Consider the following 25,574-nt stretch of genomic DNA (forward strand, 5'->3'; position numbering starts at 1 on the left):
AGTTATTAAGTATGATAACTATAGGAAAACAATGGCAAAGAACAGAAAATTATATCCAAGGCAATTCATATTCAAGAGAGATTTTTTTTCAGAAGTTATTGATACATTAGATTTTAAGATCACAAAGAAAATGCTTAATTATTCAACACAATTCTCATAAATTCTCATGTTAATGTGATATTAATGCAGAGAAAACAGATTTCATGTAGTTCCTAGGAACAATTCCTAGAGTGTAATATTTCCCTTCTCTCATTAAAAACTCCCTCCCTTTTTCTTTTCCAGAGAGATCTTGCAACTATGTTATTATCAGATAAATAAATTTTAAGTTAAACAACATTACTAAATCTTATGATCATGAGAAAATGAAAAAAGATTCAGTTTATCAGAACTTTGCAATTTACTTATACTAAATAATGTAATATCTAATTACATGAAGCAAAAAAATGGCAGACTTACACGAGAAAGCAATTCAACACCTTATACCTGGAAGTGTTTACACTTCTTTCACTAGTTAATAGAGAAAAAAATCCCCAATGTTTGAATTAACAAGCATTATTTTCATAATGAGTAACAGTGGAAGACAAGGAGTTGAGGGTAGGGTATACACACTAACTGCACAACTTCATAGGAACTTTGGCTTTTGGTCTGAGTGAAATGAAAAGTCCTTAAAGAGTGAGGAACAAAGCAGTGACACAATGCACAATGTGACCCACTATTTAAAATAGCTATGGCTGCTTAACTGAGAGTAGATATTAGGGGAGCATAATCTGCAGCAGAGTTGGTATGTATCTTTTAATATTCCCTTAATGTGTCATATGTTAAAATACAAAGACAGTAGACGAGAACTAAGAGGAAAGAGAAATCAAACTTTCTTTGGCTATGATGTGAAGATGAACAGAAAATGATATGCCAGGTGTAGAGTTTAAAGCTGAAATCTCTATTTGTTGATGTGATACTCCTTGTGACAACACAATTTTGTTAAGAAGGGGCAAAACTATTTTTTCAATATCCCTGCAAATGGAAAAGACGTATGAGATGTCCATCTGAGGAGTACAATCTGTTCATCTATTCTTATTCTCAAATAGGAACGTAATTGAGTTTTTTCTGAAATACCTTCCTAAACAAATGAGTTATCCTTATAAGATTCAGTTTACAAGTACTTGATTCTTTTATGTGTCCTAAAAATTGTAGATACACTTGTGATCTTGACGCATTTTTTTTCTTCAATGAATCACAGGCATCAAACAATAGTGACTTGATTAATTGTTAGCAGTTCATTTACTTAAAAAATTCTTAATTTCTGTTTGTATCACTGGTCAACACTGAATGCAATTCTGGAGAAATTGCCAGCAGAGCATTTTGCCAGCACTCAAGAAGCTCTTAGCTTTGTATCTGAAAGCAATTGGTTCATAAGATATAACTATTGTTTCAGATTTACATCAAGGATGAGATATGAAAGGAAAAGTAGACTAAAGACATAATTCCAGGAAAGCACTTGGTCTTTACATCACAGAGTATAAATACTGTGATGTAACTTACATATTCTACATTATCATACATACAGAGAATTATGAGAGAATGACATTTATTATGCTTATCAGCTCTCTCGTCATTAGAGAAAGAAATGCATGCTTTTCTTGTAAAATCCTTATGCTGTTATGATCATAACATTTACTACTTGAAAACAATATGACATATGATACATCTACCTATTTTGTAATAAGGCTGCAAGAAAAAAAATGGAGTAATCTGGATGTAGGTGGAGTGATTACAACATTTAATCTGCTGTGTTCAGTGAAATAAGACAAGCACATACGTTCTCTGATATAAGACAATCTTCATGCAAAATACAAAATAATTGGATACATTAGTAAACGTGTGTATAAATATATTTTCACAGATAAACTATTAAAATGGCAAATAGCATGCCAGGAAGTGAGGATACCTTGCAGTATGCATCTCAGCTCCCAAATAGGAGGACTCTCAACAAAACTTCTAAACATATCTTGATAATAGGTTAGATAAGATACTAGAATTCCTACCACTTATGCCTACAATGCCACAATACACTTAATTAGCATGATGTTGTACTTGTGACTGTTGCAGAAAGACTACAGTATTGTAATAATATGGGGGGACACATGGGAAGAGGAATTAGGATGTGAAAGGGGGAATCGCTATACTATATAAAAATCAAGAAAATAAGCATAATAAAAAGAAATTTTTAAAAATTGAGAAAGCATATAAAAAATAAAAGGCTTTTTCTGTGGAGAGCTTACCCGTTTTCATTGATGGCATCATCTTATTTCATAATGAAAATAAGAAATTTCATGAAAATAAAAATTTTATTTCATGAAAGGCATAAAACCCCTAAATGGTACACATGTCTTTCTCTTAAGAGCAACATGTGTCAGAAAAATGAGGAAAGAATGGATAAAATAATCTGATGACATTTATAATTCTATACTGATTGATAGACATGGAATTAAATGCTAATTGAAGAATTTAAAATATTTATAGAAGGTTTAATTAAAATATAAAAATAAAACATTATTTATAGCATTGTCAGGATAGCTCAAGTAATGTTATAGCTCCAATACATTTTTTTTTATGCATTGGTATAGTAGTTTTATTGTTGTTTAGTGCCGCTTTGAGTCTGTTGTCTGTGAATTACCAGATTTGATCTTGATAGGCTATATTGTACTATTTTCTCACTCTTTTTATGGTCCTGAAAGATTTCCCTGCACTCCCTCCCCATTACAGGTTAACATAGCGTATTGAGGGTATAGTAGGTTTTACAGTTTTTCGATGTAGATCTTAAGTATTCTGACATTAATTGTTGGTTTATAGATTATATCGTGTTATCTTATTGCATTGGATACAGGTTGTTAGAGATTGCACTAATATTACAATATACAGGTACTATCTTCCAAGTTGTCATTTTTTCATCTCAGATTAAGGCATACATGTGGTATTTAACCTTTTGGGATTGGTTCATTTCTCTTAGCATGATGGATTCCAGTCGGGCCCATTTGACCACAAAGAACTCCATCTCATTTTTTTTTTTTTGATAGCTGAGTAGTATTCCATAGAGTAGATGAACCATAGCTTTCTTATCCAGTCTTCTATTGATGGGCATTTTGGCTGCTTCCAGGTTTTTGCGATTGTAGATTGTGCTGCTATGAACATAGGCGTGCATGTTGGTTTCTTGTGTAGGAGATGTTTTGGATAGATCCCTAGGAGTGCTATTGCTGGATCATATGGTATGTTGATTTTCAGTTGTTTGAGTATTTGCCAAACTGATTCCCATAGAGGCTGTATAAGTCTGCAGTCCCACCAGCAGTGGAGAAGGGTTCCCTTTTCCCACATCCTCGCCAGCAAGTGTTGGTGGTATAATGTATGTGTGCCATCCTTACTGGAGTTAGGTGGTACCTCATTGTTGTCTTCATTTGGATTTCCCTTATTGTCAGAGAACTTGATCATTTTTTCATATGCTTGTTTGCCATTTGGGTTTGTTCTTTTGTGAAATGTCTGCCCATTTCCCATGCCCATTTCTTGAGCAGTTTGTTTGTTCTGGTGTTTTGGTTTCTCTGGAGATCTTTGTATATTCTGGAGATCAGCCCTCTATCTCCTATGTAGTGTGCAAAGATCTTCTACCATTCTGTAGGTTGTTTTTTTTACTTTGTTGATTGTTTCTCTAGCTGTACAGAAGCTTCTTAGTTTGATGAGGTCCCAATTGTTTATTTTGGTCTCGATTTCTACTGCTTTTGGAGTCTTTTTTAGGAAGTGAGGGCCTACCCCTAAGTGTTGCAGTGTGTTTCCAACATTTTCTTCCAAAAATTTGAAGGTTTCTGGATGTAGGTTTAGGTCTTTTATCCATTTAGATTCAATCTTGGTGTATGGTGAGAGATGTGGGTCTATCTTTTTGTTTCTGCAGGCTATCAACCAGTTGTCCCAACAGCATTTATTGAAGAGACCTTTCCATACATTTCTTTGAAAAAATTTTTAGCTCTTGTTTCCATTTGCTTATTATTTCCCATAAAAACTTTGCTTTTGCTTGTACCTGACTAAACACAGTAGTTTGGGCACACATGGAGCAGAAAGTTCCCTTTACTTTAGATTTTCAGCCAAAATTGGATCACCTATTGTATCCTGTGTTAGTCATTGGTCCTGTCATCCTATGCAAAGGTTAGTTTTTCCTGGAAAACTAATGTGGATGTTTGGTCGGTATAGGTTTCATCTCCAACATCCTCTCAATCCTTATTAAAACAAATTAGCGCACTGTAAACTTCCAGTTTCATTCAACTTTTTCCACCAAAAACTTTATGCAAAGCTTCATTCTTTCACCCAAGATTCACCACAAATTTGATGCTTGTTTTTGCTTCAATTTTACTGGAATTCATGTTGTTCTAATAGGGATTCTTTTGGGATTGGCTTTTTTAAAGCAGCAAGCTAAGATCCTGTTCAGACACGCCATAACAAATGAATAAAGTTTATTTTGGTGCAAAAAAGTTCTTAAACCCATGCAGTTTTTATTCTATCAGATTTTCCCTGAATATTTAGAAAACTCCCTTCGCCTCCACTCTCCTTCCTCCCCCTTTCTTCCCCATCCTTTCCCTTCCTTTGCTTTCAATTCCCTTTCTTTTCTTTTTTATGAGATATTTTTAATTTACCTTATAATCAAAGGCTCAAGAGTCCACTAAATTATAGAGTTCAACAAGTAAAAGTGAGAAGATTGCAGTTCATTGGGGATATACACAAGGGTATAAACAGTAATCAAGTGCAAAATCCACTTTAATTTTAAAATAATAATAAATTTTTAAATAATCACATCATAATAAGTGCTACTAATTTTACTAAAATACATATCTCTATATTGTTATTATCAATTTTGTTTTTGAATGATTATGTTGATTCAGCATTAGGTACTTTTACAAAATTATTGACATTTTTTTAATTAATAAGTGTCTTTTATATGTTTAGATTTTTTTTCTTGGGAGCAAAATAAAAATCTTTTGAGTGTTTTGCGTGTTTCTTGTTTCTTATTATGCTGTTATTACACTTTTTTCCATTTTATGAAAATTCACTTGTTTTGTACATAAATGTTTCTTCTTCTTCTTTTTTTTACTTTACGTAGTTTCTGAGATTTTAAATAACTTTGAGCATAATGAACTTAATTGGTATTCCTTTTATTTCCAAGATGTATTTAATTTCATTTCAAAGGCAGATTTACAGAGAGGCAAGACAGAGATCTTCCATCCACTGGATCACTCTCCAAATGGCTATAACAGCCATAGCTGAGCCAATTCAAAACCAGGAGCTTCTTCTGAGACCCTCTAATGGTTCAGCGGACCAAAGACTAACCCTCTATTGGCATCTCAGGCCATAACCTGGGCTCATTATTGGAAATGGAACAGGCAGGAAAGGAACAAACAGAGATACTGGTTGCTGTTGCCACAGGTTAACGATTAGTCTTCCTATATGACCACACTGGCCTCTTATTTCTTTTTATGACCAATGGATACCTATCTGTAAGTACCTTCAATAACAGAAACTTGATATATCTTATGCTGCCTCAATTTCTTAATAAGATACTTTCATAGTGATAAAAGATTTATAATACAATATTACTTTGTAGGTGTGTAGAAAAACATTTTTAAGTAGGAGAGAAGAAAATCAGTTTAAAACTGTAATTTTGTGATTAGTGAACTTCCTAATGTTTTCAGTAGTTTGATTTTCATCCCACTGCTATACACTTTCTTGTTTCTTTCACTGATCTTTTGTGCAACTTTTTTTTATTATAAAACAGAGAACTAGAGTAAATTTCATACTATTTACATTCCAATTCTGATTTGTTGTTTGCATTACAGTAGAATATACACTTCTGATGTTTGTAACGATACTTATTTTGAGTTCTATTTCTTTGAAAATGAAAACTTGAATGTCATACTTCCATGCATATTATTTCCCTGAGTGTATGGAAGTGTAACAATATGTTTTTCCTCTCTGAAATGATTGCTAATTCTTTTCCCTTTGGTTAAGATCTCTTCTGATCTTACAAATCAGGCATTCTGATTCCTTTCCAACTCGACAACCTCCTCTATATTTCTGCTCTGCTAAGTGTTTCAAACTCAATGTAAGCAGGAGTAGTTATGATGTGATTTCTTTTTATAATAATCTTGCTGCTAGATTTCAGTTTTTCCTTGTTAATGACCAACTCAAGATATTTGGTCAAGATAATTGGATATTGATTACTTTTGTACTGTTATTTGCAGTTCAGATAGGATCTGCACAAGTACCTGAGGGACTCTTAGAAATGACTGTTGTGTGTTTAACATGCATGTTTTGAGCATAGTCCTAGCCTGGGGATTGGCTCACTCCTTCAGACTTGACATTCCTTAAATACCTCAACAGTTCAGTGATAATGCAGGGCATTCTCCACTGCATCTTCAGTTCATCTTGAACTTATTAAATCAGGGAGTCTGGACCTCTGGAGAGTTCACTTGGCTTTAGGGGTTTATGAAGAAACATAAGCACAGCATTCTATCTCCATAGTCTTCCTTTCCCTGAACAGGACAGACCAAATTACTTATTATTACTTCCAATAGTAGTATAGCAGTCCCAGTCCTTCCTTTCTGTATGGATGCGCTAAAGCTACTTCATTTTTAAACCCTAGTTTTAATTTTTCTAGGAAGTATTTCTGTTGTGAATTATAGGACTAGGAAAACTTTATTCTACCAGGGATTGTTTGGATGCTTGTAGTAATATTTACCAGGCCCTACAGAATCATCAGCTTAAAAATTTACCTGCTATACATTTATTGGATTTTGAGTCCAACCTGCAATTGGCCATAGGCTGGATAGTCCCTGCTCCTCATAGACTAACAGAAATATTATTTCAGCGGCCGTGTATTGAATAGAAGCTTCTAAACATGAGGTATTTGTTGTCTTGTACATTAGTCACATGTGGTAACTGAAAATGAAATTCACTGACAATTTTAAAATAACTAGTTAAGCTGCTTAGTTGTACTAACCATGTTTGAAGTTCTCAGTAATTGTAGATGGTTAGTAGATGGTCTTTCCACTGATCTTGAAAATTTCCAACATTGAAGAGAATTCTATTATATACCTCATATCTGCAAAGTTAAACAGATATGAACTTAAACATTAATTTCTGTACATTTTCTGTGATCCTAAGTAAGTAGTTTCACATTCAAGTTTCACAGTCTGCTTTTAATAGCCAATGTGCATCTCAGAATACAACTCTAAGTAAGTGCAAACTTGTTTTCTGGTCAATTAAACCTGACAAAACCTCCTTTATGAAATCCCTTCATTACTGAGATTTTCAGCCTTAAAAATAAACAGTCTTTAAGTACCTGTAGCTGATCTTTCAGCAACTTGACCTGTCTTTGATCATACCCTTTTATCTACTCTTTTCATTTTATTAGTAACTGATTAAACTACAGTCTCCTCACACAGCTTCATAGATACCTTCATTACACAAGTGAATACATTATACTTGCCTCCAATACATTTTATTAATTTATGGTTTTCTCAAAGTCAGTATCTAGATGAGTATGTAACTAACAATTTATTTGAGAAGTGGAGAAACAATGGCAGAAAGAGAAATATCCAATCTGCTAGTTTGCTGCTCAAGTAGCCATACCTAGAAATAAGCAAGGCTGGAACCAAAAGTTGGGAACCCTTTCCAGATCTCCCACGTGGATGACAGGGAATCAAACACATGAGCCATCACCTGCCACCGACCACTGTTTGCATTGCAGGAAACTGGAAGCATAAGAGTCAGGATTAAAACACAGTGCCTATTTGTGGCAGAAGGGCATCCCAGCCACCTGGAGAGCCACCTGGATGCTGCTTCTTTAGAGAAGTCTGATGGTCTCAGCCCGGCGACGTGGCCTAGTGGCTAAAGTCCTCACCTTTAAATTGCTGGGATCCCACATGGGCGTCAATTCTGATCCTGGAGGCCCAGCTTCCCATCCAGCTCTCTGCCTGTGGCCTGGGAAAGCAGTCCAGGGTGCATCAAAGCCTTAGCAACCTGCACTACGTGGGAGAGCAAGAAGAAACTCCTGGGTTCGGATCAGTTCAGCTACGGCCATTGTGGCTGCTTGGGAGTGAAGGAACGAATGGAAGATCTGTCTTGTGTATATCTATTTGACTGACTGAAAGAAAGATAGAAAGAGAGAGAGATAGAGAGAGAGAGAGAGAGAGAGAAAGAAGGAAGGAAGGAAGGAAGGAAGGAAGGAAGGAAGGAAGGAAGGAAGGAAAGAAAGAAAGAAAGAAAGAAAGAAAGAAAGAAAGAAAGAAAGAAAGAAAGAAAGAAAGAAAGAAAGGAAGGAAGGAAGGTAGGTCTGATTGATAGAAAGATACATAGATATTAACCAAGATTTTATTTCATTCTACTGAAAATGAAGGTTGAAAGTTGTTTTAAAGTTTTTCAGGTGACTTGGAAACCTAGCTGAATTTTGCTCACACCCTCTGATTTCTGTTTCATGTTGTTTGATATTAATATGGCTGCCCTTATTTCGTCCCAGCAGTTGAACATGTGAGGTACATTTTGAAGGCCTCTTCAGTGGTTTGTCAGAGCATCTGTCTTGCTTGTGGTCATCACAGTTAATCTCTCCTTGCTGGGACTGTTCACAGTCCCACTGCTGGCTTGCCAAGCTTGAGAAAAGCAAGAACAGCATTTTTTGCATTTACCTGGACATACTCCAAGGTCTCAGTCTTGATCAATTTGTTTAACCACTGAATACAAACTATGGATCATGCATAACAGTGGTGGGAGAAATCAAGTAGCCAGAAGTATACTTTCAAAAAGATAAAATTCCCAATGTTATATTTTGGATATGAATATTACCCAATAACACAAAGCTATTATGCCACAAAAATGGCATTCTAAGAGTGTTTTCTTATGAATACAACATTTAGAATTAAAAAAAAAGATGACTCCATTTTTTTCTTATTAGTATGCAATAAAAACATGTTATTTGTAATGAATTTCTTTGGGAACAGTTATCTTCTTGATGGTTCTCAAAAACTTAAGCAGTGACAATAGCAAAATTATCAAATATGCACATTTATACAAAATTACATGCAAAATATGTATGTATGTAAATGTGTTTGCTGATAGGGTAGTAAAGTTATATATTTTACACATACATTTCTATGTAAGTGACTATTAATGTATTAATATCACATTGACTAATATGCATTATGTAGTGAAATCTCCTACTGTAATTCCAACATGTAAATAAGGATTCATGGGTATAATCAATTAAGCAGCACCTAGAAGGCCTGGGTGTTTGGTCTAGCATTTAAGACCCTGCATTCTTTATCCAAATGGCTAGGTTTAAAATTTGGCTCTGCTCCTGATTCCAGCTTGCAGTAATGCACCTGCTGGGAGGAAACAGTAATGGCTCAACTGATTAAGTCTCTGCAGTTCGTGTGGGCATCTGAACTAACTCTGGCTTCTAGCTTCAGCCTGATCCTGCTCCAGCTTTTGCAGCATTTGAGAAAAGAATCAGCAGATGGGAGATACTTCTCTCAATTTTTTTGCCTCTCTTTCTATTTCTTAGATGAATAAAAATAGATTTGTTTTCCTTTCTCAATAAACAGAGAGAGAGAAGGAACTACAAAATGATCAAAATAGAATATTGATTAAGGCTTGATTGAGCCTCTTACTCCCTGTGCGGTCATGAACAAGAGCTGAGCACTTTAGAGCCTTAATTTTCTTATCCTTAAAATGTTCTCTGAGTAGGTTGTTCAAATGAATAAATAAAAGAAATAGTAAAGGGCAAAACTTTATTACATGTTTTCATTGTGTTAAGCCAAAAGGTCACTAAAAAGTATGAAATATACTATAAATTCTCTAAGGAACAGTATGTTAGTAGTGTTTTATTTAATTCAAAAAGTTTATAACCCACTTTTTTTTTCTATTGTTGACAATCTTTACATAGTTAATTAGGGTAAAAAGGTTCAGGGGCTACAGGAAAGTGGGTAAGACTATTATGTCCATATTGTTTCCTTCTTGTATCTGAGGTAAAGGGGCATATTGAGGGAGAAGCCCCACCCAGTTTCCCACCCACCCCAAGTCCCGGATGTGGGGCATGCTCTGAGATCCTTGCTCAAGTGGTTTCGATAGTTTACCAGTTATGTATCGCTGCCATTTTCGCCACACCCAGCTCGGTGAGGTCATTGAAGAACCCACTGATTGACATAGGCCATCATATAGCTGAGGTGGTTGATTGACTTGTTCTGTCTTCAGTCATTTCTTGGCTAGGGTTCTGAGTCCAGCAGTTCGATTGGGGAGATCCCCAAAGAAACTTTGAGGTATTCCCAGACCAGATTCTTGTATGTTCTAGCAAGCACAGGGCCTGGCACAGTCCATCGTCCCGATCAGCTGGTGGTTGCAATTGCTGGGTTGGTTCTGTTTTCAGTCCCGACTTCCCATGGAACCAATGGGTGTTGCAGTCCAGCCTGGTTCTGCCCAGCACATACTCGGCCCTCACATAAATCAGTGGGAGCTGCAGCCTAGTCAGAGAGACCCACAATAACCCCCATCAGGCCCACCCCCTACCCTGGTTTGCCAGTATGTATAGCAGACTAGTCCAATCTGTCCCACATCCCATTTGGCTCTCGTATTTGTCAATGGGTATTAAAGCTTAGTTCCATTTAACCAGCTCAACTATCCAGCCCTCACGGATGTTGTTGAGTGCCTTTCTGTCTAGCCACCCCAGCCCCTGTCCTAGTTTTCATGCCCTTCCGCGGGAGCAGTAACCCAAGAGGGGGGAACCCACTATTTCCCTCCCGGGTCTCTCTCAATCCCGGTTTATGCACTCTTTGGGTGGTTCTGTGGTTAGACTTGACAGAATTAGCCCCCAGTGCCAGCTTCTGCCATCTGATGTTGCGGCTAAGCCCAAACAACCCTCATCTACTCCAATTTATGCTTGCACCTGTAGGAATAACCAGCCCAGCCTGGCTTTTCCCTGATCTAGTCCACATGAGGCGCACAGGTTTTGTAGCCCTGCTTAGTCTGGTTATGACCCACTTTTATACATTTAGTGTTCTTAGTATTTTTTAAAATTTATTGATAAAAATAGAATGTATTTGTTAAGTTCACCTCTGAAAATTGCCCATTCATATACAGGAATATTTTGTGGTTCTCTAACAATCACAGCATATTTTTTCATTAATAGTCTTGTCTGTTCATTTTTCTTCATAAAATAAAGGTTAATTTGTATATTTTTTCCTAACATATGGGCATGTAAAATGATAATGTGCGGTTTTATTTTTATTTGCAGTAGTTATGGTTACTAATAGCTATTTCTGCTAAGCTCTTGCGTGTGATACAATGCAAACCATTTTGCATGTTAGCATATTTAATACTTGTCACAATCTTATGAGATATCTAGTGTTAGCGTAACTTAGCTGATGAGAAAACTAATCCCAAAATATGTAGTAACTTTTTCTAAAATCATTCTTAGAGATGGACTGTGAGTTTTATCCCGAGCAGTCTGATTCTGAATTAAGCCCATCAGATTCAGAAGCAACTTTTGACATCGAACCCATGCTACCAGACCAGCATTACACAATCTGCACATTTGCTGGTGGGTATCCCTAGAATGCAAACTCTGGGAATCAGGGTTCCTAGCAGGCTGTCTTAGAGACTCTTAATGTTAATAGAAAATCTTTAAGTGAAACTCCCCCAGGGCCTTTGGGACTAGTTTCCAACACACTTTCAAGAATTGTTACCTGAAAACAAACAATAATGCTTTTGTTTTCAATTTTCAACCATACTATCTTCAAATTATAAACACTAGTGTTATCACTAGCTTAAGATAATGATACTCATGTCAAAAAGCCAGCTCTGTGCTTTCAAAATGATAAATGAATGGCATTATCAATCCGTCCAAAAACTTAATAGTTTTTCAATGTTATAGAAATCAGTAAAATGTGTATTAGATAGTGAAAACCTTTAAAGTTTTTTGGAAATGAACTGAAGAGTACAAGCTCTTACAGATTTTTCATTCAAGTTGGTTTTGATAATTTTTCTCTAGTTATAAAAATCATTTTCCTGGTAACTTATTAGTTTACATAAAAAAGGCACAGTTATAGGATTAGAAACCCCTCCTCCTCCAACCATGATCTTAAAAAGAAGCGGCAGTTTCACTCTTGAAAATTGATACTTGAAGTGCTGTTTGAAAGCTGTATTCTTTTTTTTTTCTAAAGGATACTGTTTATAAAAATGTTTCCTTTGCAAGTAATTGCCATTCAATTAATAGAGCTTAACTGGGTTGGACCTTGTAGATCCTATACCATAAACCATGTGGAAAAAAAAAACAAGACAATTATTGATGATGTTCTGAAGACTGAGGTCACCAAGACCCAGTGCTGGCATGTTTTGTTCTTTGTGGAAGCTCTCTTCATGTCTTGTACACAATGTCCTCCCTTCTATGTATTTATATGTGAGAAAACTGAATTCTTGTCTTTCTCCTTGTTCTTGTAAGGATACTAATCGCATCAGAAGAAATCCCAAAATTGTGATTTCCTTGATACCTAATTCCCTTTCAAAGATCTCACCTTAAATTCCTCCACAGTGAAGTTTTCAATTTAAAACTCTGAAGCACAAACATTTGGTCCACAACAGACTGCAATTGGAGAATGCTTGAACTTTATTCAAATTGTGTTTTTAAATTGTTAAGTTTGAAATGCACTAGAAAAGCCAAGTACTCCCCAATAGACCATAGTCTCTACAACTCCCAGTCCTCCTTTTTCTTTTTAAAGATTCGTTGATTTGAAAACAGAATGCTAGAGTAAAGGTGAGACAGAAAGAAAGGCATTTATCATCCTTTGGTTCACTTCCCAAGTGCCTGAAATAACCATGGACGTGCCAGTCTCAAGCTAGGATACAGGAATTTTTTTCCAGGACTCCAATGTAGATGGGAGGAATATAAATAATTGAGCTTTTATTTGTCACCTTCCAGGCACATTACAAGAATTAACGTAGAATCTGAGATGCCCATGCTATGGGATATGGGCATCTCAAACTTAATCTGCTACACCATAATGTCCACCCATTCCCTGTCATTTATTTTTTTTTTTCCTGTCAGAAACTCTGAAAAAAAAATTCATCAAACTTGTTTCTGTAGGTACTTGAATTTGTGGCCCCTAATTTAGACTATTTAATTTTTCAACTTCATTGAGGCTTGTGTATTAAAATTCTCTTTTCATTTTGTTCTATAGGATGGAGAACCTAGTAAGGGGAAGAAATCCCCCACAATATCAAAGAAGTCCCTGTAAAGAGGTTCGTGCAGCACTTCGGAAGAGACCTGAGGAGGAGTGTAAGTATGCTTAATAGGATTTCCCATGTTCTAGTGAGCTTTGGATGAGTAGTATGGTGAAATGAAAGGGTTGGCGTTCACATGATTAATCAAGTAATAGTGGTATTCAATACATTTGTATTTGATTGAGCTGGTTTTGAGAAGCAAGTTAATTTATATTACTTGAATGAAAATGCTTAAAACGTTGCTACTTTGTTCTGTTTTATTCTGTTAAAGATGATTCCTCCTGTACTTGAAGATGCTGAAAGGATGACTGTGTTCCATGCTCAAATGAGATTAGAAACAGATCCACAATTGACCAAATTCCTTATATGTTTAATGTATTTATTTAATGTATATATTTACAAATATATACACACCTGTAAATTAACAGTTCTAAGATCCTAAAGTAAACAAACTTTTGAAATGTGGTTAAAATTTAAATTCTCCGTTTTACCAAAGTATTAGCATTTTAAAACTGAGAACCTTTTCCAAACTATTTCATTAAGTTAATGAATAAATATCTGGGGGAAAATCACATTTACACTTCAAATAGAAACATTTAATTTTATCAAAATTCAGAAATAGTTTTGAAACATGAATGCTCTATATCAACCATAACTTCATCTATCCTTACATAACTATATGCAAAAATATGTAATTTTCTGTAACCTTGTTAATGCATATTCAAAATAGATTATACAAAACTTTTTACTTAAATTTTATGAGATAAACAATACTAATACTCATAGCATTTGCACATTATAATTATAAGAAAGTAAGTCACATTCCATTATGACAAATATTTATGTGAATTCTGTGTTTTACAAGAGTTTACATTTCTTAAAGATAAGACCAATATAATAAGTTCATTGAAGTGTATTTTTAGAGGACTTGTAGAATTATCTTGATGTTTTAAATTAGTTGAAGTGTATAGCCAGTTATATTAAAGCCAAGCACACTTGCAGCAAGCAAAGTGTGTTTTGTTTTATTTGTATCATTATAAAGTCAGTAAATACCCTTATTGGTTTACATCTATGTCATTTGATATGACAGTCTTCTTTTAAATAATGTTTTTACTTTTTCCCAAACTGCAAACAGCAATCAACTAAAACTTGAAAATTAAAATAAACTTCAGGTCTTTGAAAACAAAGTCTGTAAAACACAGATACATTAAAAAAACAGAATTTTATTCAATTCATAGGAAATCTTGTGGTTTTTTTCTTCTATGCTAGTTTAGCACAGTCATCTTGGTTTCTGTGATAGTTCTGCAGATTTTATTTTAAAAATTTGAAAAGATTTTTGGGGTTACATCTGCAGGTGATTGCACTAAAGGCTTTTAAGATAAACAAAGCAACTTTTCTGAGTTTTTATACTAAGTTAGTCAGTGCCAAGGGTTGACCGATATGGTTTAGTGATGAAGTCTAGCCTAGCACCTATTTCCATAAATATGTTTTGTTATAACACAGCTATTACATTTCACCTTACATTGTCTGAGTATATTGACACTGCATGGTGTGCAAAGGAATCCTTTTTTGGTGAAGAGTCATGGAAATTGGCAGTCCCAAGATTGGGCTGCTAGGTCTGCTGAGGGTTAGTGTTATTTCATCTCGTGTTGCAGAAAGGCACTCAGATGCATGTGGAAGAGAGAACACAGAGAAGTGAATTGACCTTAACCAGTTCTGTGAGAGCAAGAACACATCCCCATTTAAAAAGTGTCAATACATTTATGAAAGCTGTATAATCTATGAGCCAAAAACTTCCTGTTATGCTCTACTGCCAAGCACTGCTCTAGTGAACAATTATTTTTCAATAAGGAACTTTTAGAGACATCCTCAAACCATGGCAATAGCAAATTCTTCTTTGAGTATCAAGTTTATTCTTTGGGATAGAGACCATATGGCCCACAAAGCAAAAATTATTTACCTAGTACTTTACAGAAAAAAATTTCTGAATCCTGGTCTGAGCCACGTATGTCATAATGTGCTACACAGACGAGCAGGAGCAATAGCCTCTGAAAACTTGGAACTTCAGATTATTGGGTTGCAACGCAGACATATTGACTCAATAACTCTTAGCGCAGGACTCAATAATGTTTAGTTTTATAAGCCCTGCAGGAGATTCTTATGCAAGTTCAGGCTGAAAGCCACAACCCTACCTCATATGATTGGTTGCAGAATGACAGTAAATTATCTTCTCTACAAGACTGGCAATAGACAGATTCCACTATCATATCTTATTGTTGTCCAGGTAATAATATGTACCTGATAATGTACATAATGTAACTGTTACTTAGTTATTAGCCTTCATTTATTTAAATGCAAAATCTATAAAAGTTTATTCTCTTCCTGAAAGGCAGTCATTATCATTTGTTGGTGTAATGACCACTACTTCCCTCTTAAAGACCAATGTTAATTTCCTGAGGGGGGAGAAACTGTTACATATTTTATAATGGAAGTAACATATCATGGTAGTTAAGACTATTAACTAGAGACACATAAAAGAGTTTATGCTCTAGTGTGACACAGTATGACCAGTCATAGGCATTCATACATTAATTTTTACATCAAAAACTCAACTTGTTTTCTGAAAAAAAGGATAGTTATAGAGACTAACTTACATGATTGTTTAAAAATTAAGGAAGATATTTGTATTAAATAGTTGACATATAGTGTGTCAGTTTTATGTTGCTGTGATATTCAATACCACAGACCATGTAATTGACAAAGAATGTGCATTTGTTTACCTCGTAGTTCTGGCGGCAAGTTGCAAGAGCATGGGCTGGCATCTAATAAGAGAATTCTTTTGTGTCATAACATGGCAAAGAGCATCACATGAGAAAGAGAAAGTACAGCAGTTCAGTTCTCAGATCTCCTTTCCTCTCCTGATAAAGCTACAAGTGTCATTGTGGGCAACTCATCCTCTAGGCTTTATTTCTAATGACCTATTAAAGTATTTATCTCCAAATATATTGACATATGAATGTTAGGATTCATCGCTTCTCGGCCTTTTGGCTAAGATCAAGTGTAGTATGAATGTTAGGATTCAATTTTCAATACACAAATTTGATGGAACACATTCAAACTACTTGGAGTACAGCTAGTCTTTTAGCATCATATTTCTCTTTCTCTGTCTCTTGCTGTGATGGGCCTTATTTCAAATTTCCCTTTTATTTGAAGATAAGAAGGAATATTTTCATTATAGAATTTCAATTCCACACAAATTTTCACCTCGATTTACAAAAACAATAATGTGTGGCAAGGAACAGATTGTAAATAAATGGCATCAGTTAAAATTCTTACAGCAATGTCAGATTGATAGTGTTAGAGATAACTTGTAGAATACAAAGGTGTATTTCTTTCCCTATTATTCCACAAATTCAATATTAGAACCAGCCTAAGAATTCTGGATCAAATTCCATGGAAAGCTGTCACATTAAGAAACTATCATACAAATGGTTTTCTTCCAGTAAAAAGCAAAAGAAAAAGTATCACTAGGCTCTCAAGATACAGAATCCTTTAGATGTATACAGAGTCCTGTTATTGGGAGATGTTGCATAAGGAAGGCTTTGTTCATTGATATCATTTATATGTTTTCTTTTTTAAACCTTTTTCAATCTTTTACATATTTACAATGTTGAGGTCAACTTTTCGTAATTACAAATCTCTTGTGGCTAATTATTTAATGTGACCTACTCAGCATCTAGGCTTCCAGAGACACCTGGAAAATGTTTCCATCTCCATTAATTCATTGTTACAAATCATATAGTATCTACATTCTTATACTGTTACTGTATACCTTGAGAATTCTATGGACTTCCAAGCTTATGCATACTCACTGGACCAGTTTCCTTTTTTAAAGTTTTTTTTTTAAATGTTATTTCCCATGATTCAGTTTTATATGTAAAGGGATTCTTCCCTCCCCTTCCCTTCTGCCCTTCCTTTTTCCCTTGCCACCATTTCCCCCATAATATTGCAGTAGTATAGTCCTTTAGTAATAGTTACAAGTTTAACATTCTGCTATTTAAGAGTATCATGACATCTAGGTATAGCCAATGGTAGAAAATCTAATATTGGATTGTCAATCACTTTCAAGAACTAGTTTAGTATTAAAAGTAATTCCGGATTATGTGTTTTCCATGTGAAATAGCATAAACAATGCAGCCAGTAAAGTGAATAACACTGCAATATTCTATTGGAATATGGAATATATAGAATAACATATACTCTATATTGGAGAAACTATATATTGCATCATATATTATTTATCCTTACCCAGCTATGCCAAAATATCTTAGTATTATAAATAGGGCTAAGGGCCCAGATAAATGGTAATTGGGAGATCTGGACTTTGGGTTCTCATTTTAGAATGACTTATATTTGGTGTTCTGTTTTACTATTTGATCTGGAACATTGTAGACATTTCACAATGTAGTTTCCAATTTAACTTTGTTAATCCAATTACATTTCATTTTCCATTTCCATTATTCGAGGGGTGGTATTTCTCTTTTTCAACCTTAAACGAATATTAGTCATTTTCAAAGAAGAGGTAATAAGAGCTCAGGCAAGATCAGCAACTCATGAAATGTAATAGTGGAGTGCTAAAGCTGGGATACAATCCCAAATATAACCCCAAATCTCTTATTTCTACTGTTACTATTTTCCTACATGATGCTGTGTCCATATCCTAGCTCATCAGATTTGTCTTCTGCTTAAATCTTACATTTTTAAGATAAAATGTTATATATACAACGAAATGGATATAAAATGAATTGCATAGTTTGAAAATCAGGGGTGGGCATTCTATTACAGCAGGGTAAGTTACTCTCAAAAAGCCTGCATGCTGGGGACTGGCACCCTGGCATAGCAGGCCAATCCTCTACCTGTGGCGCTAGCATACAATATGGGTTTCAGGACTATTTGAACGAGGTACACAGAGAGAGACTCAGAGGAAATATCTTCCATAAACTGGTCCAGTCTGGACCAGGACAAAGCTGGAACCAGTAGCTTCAGTACAGACCTCCCAAGTATGTGCAGGAGCCCAAATAGCTGGCCTGTCTCTTCTACATTCCCAGACATATTATCAGGGAGCTTCATGCAAAGTAGAGCCAGTAGGACATGAATTGTGCCCCTGTAGAATGCATTGCAGGTAACATAGTATGTCATTGTTGTAGTAACTCCATTATAAATATAATGGGGGAGGGGCGACCTGGAGCTGTGGCCTAGCAACTGAAGTCCTCACATTACACGTGCCAGGAACCCATATGGGTGCAGTTCTAATCCCGGCAGCTCTGCTTCCCATCCAGCTTCCTGCTGGTGGCCTGGGAAAGCAGTCAAGGATAGCCCAAGGTCTTGGGACTCTGCACCCATGTAGGAGACCCAGAAGAACCTCCTGGCTCCTGGCTTCGGATTGGCTCAGCTCCAGTCAATGTGGTCACTTGGGCAGTGAATCATCAGACAGAAGATTTTCCTCTCTGTCTCTCTTCCTCTCTGTGAATTTGACTATCCAATAAAAAATAAATATTTTTAAAAAGAATAATGGGAAGAACAGCTAGGCTATGCATGTCCAGTTCTTCTAAAAGAAAATGTATCAAGTAGGTAAATCACTCTATTACCTAACAGGAATTTGAAAGCAAGTAAGAAGTCAAGAATGCTAGGGAAATTCCTCTACATAAAAAAATACAAGCAGATGACTAACTCCGTGTCCAGAATTTCCTAGAATTGATGTCTTTTAAAATATGGTACTTAAGCATTAAGTTCTTAGATCATCAAGGGAACATTTGTAAGACAGTGTCAACTCAGATTTCAATCTTTCCTCTATCATGGGCCTTTCTTGGATCATGGGAAGCACAAAAAAGAAACTGTGGATTTAACTTCAAAGATATTCTGAACCACATCTTGACATCACAAATCTTGCACGCCATGATCACCAAGTGATCAAATTGCATGTATTTATTCATCAAATGCTTCCAGCATTCCTTTCCAGTTCCTCTCTTGTTAGTATATTTGTGAAATATGATATAACATTTATTTATTGGGACAGATAGGTTAACATCACATAACATAGATGTTCTCATCCAATTAATGAGACTGTTAATAGAATAAAATGCTTGAGGAAAGTTGGACTGCATAAATATTAATCTGTCCCTGTCCTTGGTACTCCTAGTTCTTAGGCTACAGAAGTTGATGAAATACACAATTTATATTCTCTTTCTCACAGGTATTCACACTACATCCTGGCTTTTCAGGATCTCCAGTTTGCAAATGTCATATTGGAGAACTTCTCAGCATTCAAATAGTATAAGCCAATTCATTATACTAAAACTCATCCTATACATATACATGCATATTAATGTATCATATATACATATACATGTATAGATAGATGGATAGAGATTATGTGTGTGAATGTGTGATTTGTTAGTGTTTTTTTTTCTCTAGAGTACCCTGACCAACACACATTGAGAAAATATCTTGAGAACATATATTGAGAACAAATTTAAAACATAGAAAAGCCAACAGTGCTATTTTCAGCAGAGCAATGTACTGATTGAGAGAAACATTACATAAAACAAGTAGCTACATACTTGACCAGGTAGATTACGCTATGGAAAAAATGGAACAAAGTTACAGAGCTAGTGGATGGGGGCAATTTTAAGTAGGAAGAATACAGCAGACCTGTTCAGATGGTGATCTGTTCAGAGGGTGATATATGAGCAGAGATGAAAGTGGTAGCTATGCCAGTGTAGTAATCATATGGAACACTGAAGTTATATTTAAATACAAGGGGAAGCATTCCCCCATGCATAAGGTCAATGTTTTCATAATATAGTTGCCATATTTGGAAGAATAATCACTTAAACATCCTTTTCCGTTTATCTGAGACTGGTAAGACATTTTGTGTTTTTGACAAAGTTTAGAAATGTGTTGTTATGAACACCCAAGTCATCAGAGGTTGCTTGCTTTGTGTTTCTTTGCCATGAAATGTTTTCAGACTTTCAAAATGAGCTCTGCCCTTATGAGCATTATGGATGAAATGCCTGTGAGCTTGTCTAGTGAAATGGTTTCTACAAAGTCTTGCAAGGAGAAACCTTGGGTTCTGAAGAAAAAAGGCTATTGCCCTGCATTGTTGTAAAACTACCGAGACCTGTATGACTCTACCATTCTTACCTGGTTTATCTGAAGAAAAACTCAGCATGTCCCTGACCTAAAGTACCTGTCCTCATTTCAGAACTATATGCCTTTAGACACCAGATGAGCTTTAACAGGCTGCTCTTTCAAGAAACTGTTTTCCTCAACAGTACAATTTCTTTCTGCTTTATCTTTTTCACAGAAGTGAAACAGACACACATGATTTCATCTCTCGCCTTTTATGTACTGCTTTCAACACAGAGCTGCTATTTAAAATGCAATATATCCTGTTAAGTTTAAGATTCCAACAAGAAATAAACAATGTTTTACTATGATATTTAAAGTAGTTTATACTAAAAGCTTTTTATTGTTTATCAGGAATTCAGATACGATTTCATATCTGTGTTATGCAGGGTTCTCAAGAAATAGAAAAGCAATTAAGTGGAGATCCAGGAGGAGAAAAAGACAGGGAGGGAACTGGCTCACATGGCATTAGAGATTGATAAATCCATCATCTTAGAGTGGACTGGTAGGTGACAAGCCTGGGAGGATCCCGTGCTCCAGTGCAATTCCAAGCCTGAGTGCTAGCCGAATTCCTCCTTTTCTGGGGAAAGAGGTCAGTCTTCCTATAAGTGGCTTCCGCTGGTTGGATTAGGTCCACCCACATTATGGAAGGCAATCTGCTTAACACCAAGTCCACTGATTTAAATGTTAATCTCATTCAAAGCCATTCTCACAGACACAGCTCAGCCAAGTTTGACAAATTTAGCCTTCACAGGTGTCCTTTGTTTTTAATTCCTAAATCTGGCAACTCTATTTCTGTGGAATCTGTTCTGAGTTTCTAAGAGCTTAACTTGGTCCCGTAGTTTTCTTTGACCAGATAAAACTAGTGCTATTTAGAAGTTATTTTTTAATACTTTCAGACCCAAGCATACATATTTTTCTACTGTATTTTCCTAAATATTGTTTTGTGAGTTCTCCCAATATGATAGATAGGAAATCATTACGTTGTCTGAGTTACAATGTAAGCCTTCACTGTTCAAAAGATTCTTATTGACCCTCACTTTCCTGAGAAATATATTTCTGTGCAGGAGGAAATTTCCCATAAAGTCAGCATCAAACTCAAGCTGGACCTACCTCATCTTGTAGTATCTTTCCTGGTTTCATAAATTGCTATTTTTTCCAACAAGTCAAGCAATATGTGTATTCACTCACCTGTAGAGAAATTGTCACTTTGAAATCACATAGATGTATAAAATGTTTTTGTTGACTTTAACTTTTTTTTGTGTTAAGTCTGCTCAAAGTTTCTAGATAACTGGTATAATTGCCCAACTACTGTCACTCTGAACTCTCATGTATGTATCTCTACGAGCCATATTCTCAGTAGTTTCTCTGACCTTCTGTTTAGGAATCCATTCAAGTATCCAGACTGTTATCTGAAACTGTTTTTCAGTACTGCTTCAATTTCTTCCTGCTGCAGTCACAACAGCAGGAACTTCTGTTCCTCCAGTTCTCTTTTACATAAAAACCACTGTTCATATCTCAGTCTTTCCATTTCCCTTCAATATCTGCTTGTCCAAACAATCAAGATCCCATTTTCTGTTTCACAACTGCATTCTCTATTCTATAAAATCACTGTTCAAGTGATTTTCCGAAAGAATTCTTTCGTTTCCTCCTAATAAACAGCTGATTTTTCTTTATTTTTCTGTTTTCACTGCTTCTGTTCCAAGAATAAAAGTGCATCTTGGGCCCAGCGCAGTAGCCCAGTGGATAAAATTCTCACCTTAGAACACACTGGGATTCCATATGGGTGCCGGTTTGTGTCCCTGGGTCCCCGCTTCCCATCTGGCTCCCTGCTTTGGCCTGAGAAAGCAGTCAAAGATGGCCCAAAGCCTTAGGTCCTGCACCCACGTGGAAGGCCCAGAAGAAGCTCCTGGCTCCTGACTTCAGACTGGCTCAGCTCTGATCTTTGTGGCCGCTTGGGGAGTGAACCAATGGAAAGAGGATCTTCCTATCTGTCTTTCCTCCTCTCTATGTGTCTAGCATTCCGATAAAAATAAGTACTTTAAAAAAACCTGAAACTTGTCTCTATTTGCAACATTCCAATTCCTCCTGGGTAAAACACGGGCCTTCTTACTTCTGAGCTTTTAAGTAAACAACCACTTCAATAATTTCTTACCTTTTTCAATTCCACCTATAAGAGGCAGTTACTTTTCATTTGCCTATTCATCAAATTAATTACTCTACTGAGGGAAAATCTAGAATAAGCAGTCTCCAAATTTTGAAAGCCATTGGCAATGCTTTTCTACTTGTAGGCATGTGAGGTCCTATGATCTCAGTCTTTTGCAGCACGTGCATACATCAATACCGAGAACCCCTATTTTGGAACGAATGATGACAGAACTTCTCCTGATTCAGATTATATGTACTCAAAGCAGTCTAACACCAAATAGATTGTCCTGATCTAGTTTAATTTTGTTCACCATCTAGTATTTGTTGATGAGTGAAGTGTCTATGTCATGACAAAATGACATTCTACCAAAATGCATGCTCCCAAATGTTTTGTAGATCATGCAAACAAAATCTCTACCCAAAGTTTCAATTAAATAAATGGCAAGTCTCTCATAATTGCAGAATTACAGCTAATTTTATTTTAATTGTATTTCCTCCCTTGGACATTAAGAAAATTGAACAAAATCTCTAGTTCCTTTTTTCTTCTCCCTCCAACCAAGCTTACTGCATTTTATTTCTGTTCTAGACATCCTAGTCTTTGAGATGCTTACCAACAAAATTTCCTTAGACAAAGAAATGAAATTATGTTTTCATAACCTGTGCATTTTAAGGGAAAAATCTACCCCTGCCCCACTGTTACTGACCCTTCTTTAGATAATAGTCATCTATGCATTCAATTTAATATACAAAATACAAGGTCAATCCTGATTAGACTTTTACTCCACATTATTAACTCTTCAGTATTTATTCATACTGAATACTTTTCCTTCTTTATGCCCAACCCAGCTGCAAATTTCTGATCCTCTGACTTTTGGCAAGAAGTTAAAATCAGAGTCATTTTGCTTACCACTTTTTAAGGTACTAGCTACTATTTCAGAGCAACTCCTAATTAGAGGACTTAGAGAAGCTTTGAGGAGACAGCAAGTCCTGACTTGGCTGGAGGACTTTGCTTCCCCTGAAAAGATGGTTCAATACAACTGTTGTAAGATGCTTTCATGATATTTTTCTTAGGAAAGCTCTCCACTGAGGACACTTTTCCCCTGAATCAGTATAGTTATCTGATTAGTGGACATCCTTGCACTCTTTCAACAGCATCAGAGAATCTGGCATTTGGCCCCAAGATTCCTAGAGATTCATCTATTCCCCCCAGGAAACTCAGTGAGAACAAAGAATGAGCACACCCGAGTTCTTTCCTCTGTGAGGACTACTTCTGATGAAAGAAACATCCAGCATGCAGAGACATCCCAACCCAGCCAGAGAGCCTACCATATTCTGCCATTTGTATGCTCACTTACTCTCTGAGCATGAATCAAACACCAGTCTTCTGTGTTTTCATCTTAAGGAATATATTTCAGACCCCCTGAGGAGTCCCATGGGAGCTTCCATCCCCATGTTTGAAGTGAGAGAGGATAGCATCAAATATTCCACCCCTGAGGAAGGACATTTGTGCACTGGTAGTAATTTCATCCGAGAAAAGTGTTCATAAGTTCTCCTTCCTTTTCTATACTCTGATCCTTTTTTTAATCTGTTTTTTTTTTCTGATCATTTTTTTCTGATCTGGCTTGGGAAAATAGAAAGTGCAGAACCTGAATTTTGCTAGTACCTATCTGTAAGGATTAGTTTAGGCAATAGATTCTGAAGCCGGTTTTGCTTCATTTGCATAATGATTTTAGTACTACAGGCAAACCATATAATCTTTGTGTTTTAGTTCCTCATCAGACAAGGATGAAATGAAATGAATATGATAGATGTATTGCATTTAGAATAATTCCTTGAACATGAGAAATGATATATGATATTTTATATTACTCTTCCTTTGTAAATTCTGCATAATTCGATCTGACTTTGTACAATCACATCTGTCATATCTTGCTGCCCTTATATATCTTGTGTGCTTGTGAGTACGTTCAGTCAGTTAGGTGTCATAACAGAAACCTGCATTAACATGACATTTTCACGTCCTTCACCCAAACATCAGACAGGAAATCACAGTAAACCTACGAAAAATTGAGAGATTTCTGCCTACTGTGAGGCTGCCTTCTTTCCTTTATAGAATAGCAACGTTTGCCTCTGAAAACAAAAGATGGAAGATTAGTAACACACACAACTACCTCATGCCAAAAATAAGCAGAGGCACAAAAGAGGAAGCACAAAAGAGAGAGACAGAAAATTTTAGGAGTTCATGGTTTAGTGCTCCACCACTAATGGGTCTGAGTTTCAAAGATGTGAATACACAATTTCCCTGTGTTAAATTTTATTCTTCAGCAGAGAAATGTTGAACAGATCAAGGGCTTTGTTTCAAGTTCATGCCCAGAAAGAATCTGCCTGTCAGACAATTCGCCACAAAGTGTCCAGTGTAGAGCAACGCCCACAACTTGTTTATTCCACTCTGTTGTTAAATTACAGCTTCCATGTGATCCACTACAGCATTCACTGTAAACCACAAAGGCTTTGCATGAGGCTCAAGATACTTTAAAAATTGCGCTAAGTAAAGTTGAAATTGTGGCTTTAAAATGACATACAATGACCCAGCACAGTAGCCTAAGTTGCTAAATTCCCCGCCTTGCCTGCTCCAGGATCCCATTTGGGTTCTGGTTCTTGTCCTGAATGCTCCACTCCTTCTAACTCCCTTCATGTGGCCTGGGAAAGCAGTGAGGAAAGCCCAAAACCTTGGGACCCTGCACTCACATGGGAGACCTGGAAAAAGGTCCTGGCTCCTGGCTTCAGATCTGCTCAGCTCTGGCCATTGGGACCACTAGGTGGGGGGTGGTGATCCAGCAGATGAAAGATCTTTCTCACTCTCTTCCTCTCTCTGTAAATCTGCCTTTCCAATAAAAATAAAATAAACCCTTTTTAAAATGGCAGATAAAAGGTAC

General features: G+C 36.1%; 1 protein-coding gene and 1 non-coding gene across 2 annotated transcripts in view; both read left to right on the top strand.

The window, feature by feature from the left end:
- Positions 1–25,574, top strand: part of LRRC7 (leucine rich repeat containing 7) — a 470,136-nt gene that overhangs the window by 88,270 nt on the left and 356,292 nt on the right. Inside the window, exon 2 of the mRNA XM_036494635.2 lies at positions 13,260–13,357. Within this exon, the coding sequence (XP_036350528.2) occupies positions 13,260–13,357 (98 nt within the window). The remainder of the gene's footprint in view (positions 1–13,259; positions 13,358–25,574) is intronic.
- LOC131479696 (U2 spliceosomal RNA) lies at positions 16,331–16,528 on the top strand. The gene has a single exon (XR_009245053.1). It is a non-coding gene; the product is annotated as a U2 spliceosomal RNA (small nuclear RNA).

Source organism: Ochotona princeps, chromosome 2 (genome assembly GCF_030435755.1).
Source record: "Ochotona princeps isolate mOchPri1 chromosome 2, mOchPri1.hap1, whole genome shotgun sequence".
NCBI classification, from domain to species: domain Eukaryota; kingdom Metazoa; phylum Chordata; class Mammalia; order Lagomorpha; family Ochotonidae; genus Ochotona; species Ochotona princeps.